General features: G+C 46.8%; 1 protein-coding gene across 1 annotated transcript; it reads right to left on the bottom strand.

The window, feature by feature from the left end:
* Nucleotides 1–19: 19 nt before the first annotated feature.
* lratd1 (LRAT domain containing 1) lies at nt 20–4,275 on the bottom strand. Its single transcript, XM_031870240.1, has 2 exons — nt 4,081–4,275; nt 20–3,609 (listed from the first exon to the last, which is right to left on the bottom strand). Exon 2 carries the CDS (start codon nt 3,570–3,572, stop codon nt 2,784–2,786), a length of 789 nt encoding a protein of 262 aa, XP_031726100.1. The 5' UTR covers nt 3,573–3,609; nt 4,081–4,275; the 3' UTR covers nt 20–2,783.
* Between the last annotated feature and the right edge of the window lie 1,203 nt (nt 4,276–5,478).

The following is a 5,478-nucleotide window of genomic DNA, read 5'->3' as shown; positions in this document are numbered from 1 at the left end:
ACACACACACACACACACACACACACACACACACACACACACACACACCAGTAAATCTTTCTCCGAGGCCTATTAGTCACTGACCACAAACACACATACAAACTCTAACACCGGCTGCCCTAGTACCCTGTTTTTTAAAGTCACAGGGGGATGTTTGACGCACTCTCTCACACACACACACACACACACACACACACACACACACACACACACAATAACCCACTTGGGGAAACTTCAGTTAAACATAGAGCCTTTTAGAAATGTACAGAAGCAGACAGAATAATCATCAGAGGGTAAATCAGAAGAAAACAAGGAGATAAAACAATGGTAAATTTATGTTTTTGTAAATCCAACCCGAATAGATGTTCGTTAGCAAGAATGACATGTTTAGAGGATTCTAATGTGTTTAAATTATTACTAAAGTGCCTATTTCAAATCTGAAACATCTGTGTTTATACTTCTGCAAACGTGATTTCTGTTTTTGCCAACTTTACAAATGAAAAGCGGGTATCGGAACAGAATTTGATGTAAGTGTGGTTTTGCTGTGGTGGCAGTAAAAGGAATGGAATGGAAAATGCAGATTTTTGGCCTTGGTGAAACAATGAGAAACATAAGTGAGGAGAGTAAAGCAATACAGAGCAAGAGTGGAGAAATGCCAGCCAACAGGAGAATTAGAGGAGAAGGGAGCTAACAAGAGAAGAAGTGTGTCAATATAATCACAGCAAAGCTGATAGAATTAAGTATTTGGGTCAATAGCTTGAGAATATCTTCTCAAGGCAAATTTACAAGATTCACAGGCTTATTAGTCTGTATTTTGACATGAAACATGTCTGAGGGCTGAGATCGCAACATCTGTCGCTGGAGAAGACCTGGGTCTGATTGAACTGTTCAACAAACATCACCTACACCAAACCAATTCAGACCCTTATCGAGACAAACACACACACTGCATGCATGCTGGACCTAAAATGCTCCCTCTCTCCCACACAAACACACACACACACACACACACACACATATAAACTCTTTGTCTGCCATTCCAGCTGCAGCCCGGTTATTTATGGCCACATTGTGGCTAAAAACCAGAGAATCCTATAGGTGAGGATTCAGGAATGAAACAGGCAAGCTATTCAGCTTCAACATTACATTGTGAAATCCTCTGAAGCTCATGTATACATTCAACGGCCAATCACAGGTGTAGCAGGCTGCCAGGCAGAACAAAGACACACGTTACAGAGGAACCTTTCCATAAATCCACTCTCTAGTCCTTACAGACGCAATTAAGCAAGAGTAAGGGGACATGAGAAGTTAGATCGAGGTGATTAATCCCACCTTCACCGATACAACAGCAGGTCACAGGAGGAAGGGGAGGCACCGTCTGACTCTCAGAGCAGAGGAGTCAAAACATCAATCCAGAGATAAAGCCACTGCAGACTAATACAACACAGGTGCCAAAGGAACACAATGTGTTTCCTCATGATAAGCATTACTTGGAAGACATCTTGTCCACAATGCAGTTGAGAAATGTGATGTCAGAACATGTGCAGTGTGGTAATGCGATTGAAAGAAAGGAAGAACATATAATCTAGAGCTCAACATGCCTGTGAATGTATAAATAACAGCAGGAAAAAAACAAGGAAAAATAGCCTTTGGCCTAATACTGTGTGTTCACATTGACACACAGCTGCCTATATATGCTTCCAGATCCAATATAGCTTTTTCATAAAGCCTTGATGGGTTTGATGCAGATGACCATTTTACTGCCTCCAAATACTGTGGAGATATATGAAGCCCATTTGGCTGGAGGCAGGTCAGGAAGCACTAGAGTATAAATAATTTACACATCCCTCTGTGTGCATGTGTGTGAGAGTGAGAGATCATGCGTTTGTGTGTCAGTAATTATATGTGACCAAACAACACCTGCCAGACCAAGTGCTTATTTTCATATTTCAACCTCCATTTATTTGAACCAAAAAAAGAGATCAGGGTTAAATCCACTAAACTTAAATACAAAAATAAGGGACTCAAATTGAAATCAATATATGAATACAATTTACACATACATCCAGTGCTGTGGAGCAGGATGGCAGCATTGTGAGAATGACAATACTCTTGTTATGGCAAAAGGGGAGCTTGAACAAGCCAACTGCTTTGTTTAGGCAACTGCGTAGCCATCTGGGACTGTCAGAGGTCTATGATTTAGTGGATCTGTGTTACGGTCAGTCCCGGTCTTAAAGCTAACAGTAAAAAAATAGAAGGGAGACTTTTAGAGAGCCATCCCAGATCCTATCTTTCATCTTCCCCCGTCTCTCACCGTCTGGTCTGCCGCAGCACGCGCCCATACGCCGAGAGGGGGCCAATTCCATTATCCCGAGAAATTAAACAGAAAACCAAACCGAGCCGTGTGCGCTATGTGCGGTCTTTAAAGGTGATTTTTGCTGTTTGGGGAAATGGGTTTAGCAGAAATCGTGTGTCCCACTCAGCACGAATTCTTATCTGATGGGGCGTTGTCTGTTTACATGGCCGCTGTCTCTCAGTTTTCAACACTCTGCAATTTGATGGAAATTCCACTGAGCGCTTGCGGTCCAGACGCAGCTCGGGGCGCATCCGTGGTAAACAGTCCAAACCCAACAGGTCCTTGCTTGTGTGTGCGTCTGTGTGCTTGTGTGCGTGTGTGCCAGTACGTTTGCGTGTGCGCAAAACTGTGCGTCCGTGCGCAGCGGGGAAGAGGGGGAAGGGGGCAGATGGGGGTTCGAGGAGAGGATATCAAACGGAATCCCTAATCACTCCTTGCCCCCGTTAACCAAAGACAGCTCTTTGAGAATTCCACTGGCGTCCACTCGCCTCCTCTCCCGGATCATGTCCTCCAAGCTGCGAAAGACCAGAGTGTGAACCCCGCTGCCGGACAGATGCACTTTGAGGAAATACTGCTGCTCCGCCGAGTGTGCCTCTCCCCCAGCTTTGAACTCCCGTTTCCCAAAGCGGCACCAAGCTGCGAAACTTTCCGCGTTGGTCCAGCATATCTCCTTGCTGCTCAGGCCCAGGTGTCCCACTGCGTTCTGCATCACTAGGTCAGGAGGAAGCGGTCGGTACCGGTACCGATTGTTGACTATCCTCCCGTGGCGGCCGTTGCTGATTTCAAGCAGGCTGTCCTTGCGGATCTCGCCCTTGTGCAGATGAATGACCTGGTCGTCCTGCTCGTAGATGGCCCAGTGGGGGGCTTGCGCTGTGGCCACCAGCTCCAGCAGGTCCCCCGGTTTGCACATAGTCAGCAAAGTTTTGACTGAGTACACATTCAAGTCCTCGTTCTCCCGCAGCTTGGAGAATATGCATTCCTGGGAGCAGAAGGCTGAGTACTCCACCTCGCTGACCGAGAAGGGTCCCTCCTCTGCCGGGCTGTGTTCCTTGGTGAAGCTGCAGTCGGACGGAGTGCGGTCGTCCACCTCCTCCTCTTCGTCAGAGAAGAAGTAGGCGACGCCGACCCGAAGCTCGTCCTTCTCCAGCCCGGACGGATCCCCCGTGGGCAGCTCGCTGTAGTTGAGGTGGGTGATCCGATCCAGTTGATTTCCCATCAATGACCTGGCAAGGCAGAGGCATGGACTGCGGTGTCTGTGAAGGAGAGGGGGAGAAAGACGGAGAGAGTGATAGAGAGAGGGTCTTTCAATAGCGTAAAATATAGCTTTCATGGAACAAAAGACATTATGCACGAACGCATGGCTGCATTTAAACCTCTCTGCTCAATATATAAGAGAGTAGGCACTCAACACTTCTCAGCAGTCCCCCGTATTGAGGGGCAAGAGCTCTCTCGTGTTATTGAGCCGAAAGAGAACACTAACACAATCAATGATCCACTGCCCCTTGCTCCCTTCACACCCATTAGTCAATCATTAATTCCAGTGGAATGTAAATGAGTCCGAGGTTCCCATGCAGAAAAAAGAGGTAAGAAAAAAAGGGAGGAAAAAATAGTATGAGGTTTGCAGCTCTAAAGAGTGAGGAAGGAGAAAGCACTGTGATTAGAGGCGAACCCTGTGTCTTTACGCACGGCGCAACATGAGGAGAAACTGGAGAAAAAGAGGATACCTGTGCGCTCCCCGGGCAAATGGTTAAATATCCTTATGGTCCATTAGTACAGAGGGCTGCACGGTCCCCTGCTCTCCTTCTCTTTCTTCTCCTTCCCTCTTTCTTAACACACTTTTCTCTCACTCTTCGCACCGCGCACCGGGCGCTCCGGCAGTCGTGCCTGCTAGTACTTCACTTCTTTCAGCACCAGATCCATTTAAGTACCAAGGAGAGCTCCGCCTCAGCCGGCGCGCTCCGCCCTCAGTGGGTTTTACTGGAGCGAAGTCACGGGTGCATTACCACCCAGCCAATGGGTACCGTGGAGGAGTGTGCGAGTTAATCACAAGAGCCAATCGGGTGCGCGCAGGGCGGCTGGCGGCGATTGGCGGCTGTTACCGTGGCATGGTTTTTGTTGTCAGAGAGCTGTGGAATTCTCTACATGAGTCCGTGCAGGCGAGTTTTCAAGGCAACAGTCAGCAGTGATAACAGCCTGCATATCTCAAGGCGGGGATATGAGAGAAGCTCGAGTTTTTATTGCGCTCTGATGTGCTATAAACATTTCTACTATCTCCAAAATACTCCAAATGTGCACCCTTATCGCATGCGCACTGTTGCTGTATGACATGATAAATGTGTTCCCACCTTCCAGAATGCCAGAGCAGGGTCTGTCCTCCAGCTCCCATGTGTAACTTGTAAATTATTTCCACATGCTTCACTAGCTTTACTACTGCATCACTTGTTCTCTCGTGTGTGTGTGTGTGTGTGTGTGTGTGTGTGTTGTGGAGACGATAAAGGGAGGGGCTGGAGGCAGGTGTGTGTTGGAGTACTATATGAACAAAACAAAGGAGTCTACAGGGTGTTTAATACTCACTCTATAATATTTTACTTTGCATTGATGTTGTGTTTTGGAACAACACATGACGGAAATTAAAATGCATATTGAATTTCAGCCTCACTTTTGCATGCATAATATTTTGAACCTCTGCATATTGTGCTTGGAAGATAAATCTGAGGACACTTATATCATCCACACTCTGTTGTCTTTTCATCACTGCCCACAGCAGATAGCCATCTCGCGGTTTATGTCGACCCCTGTATGAGGTGAATGTTCTGTCTATACCTCCACATTGGAAATCTTTTTTTTCTTCTTTTTTCAGCAGCATCCGGAGAGCTCCTCAGAGTATCTTTATCTTTTTCCTCTTCCAGATGGTTGGAGATAGCAGCCCTCCAGTTGCTGACATACAACAGTTCCTGTTCTTTGTTTCCACTGTTGACAGGCAGAGCGGATGGGTGGCTTTTTCACTGGGTGAGATATGATTGTGCAAATTTACACCCTCTCCCACACACCTACACATCTACACACACACACATGCACACACACACACACACACACACACACACACACACACACACACACAC

This window comes from Anarrhichthys ocellatus, unplaced genomic scaffold, assembly GCF_004355925.1.
Source record: "Anarrhichthys ocellatus isolate YVR2014 unplaced genomic scaffold, GSC_Weel_1.0 scaffold52, whole genome shotgun sequence".
In the NCBI taxonomy this organism is placed as follows: Eukaryota; Metazoa; Chordata; class Actinopteri; order Perciformes; family Anarhichadidae; genus Anarrhichthys; species Anarrhichthys ocellatus.
The sequence above is the reverse complement of the archived record's forward strand: the minus strand, read 5'-3'. Positions and strand labels throughout refer to the sequence as shown.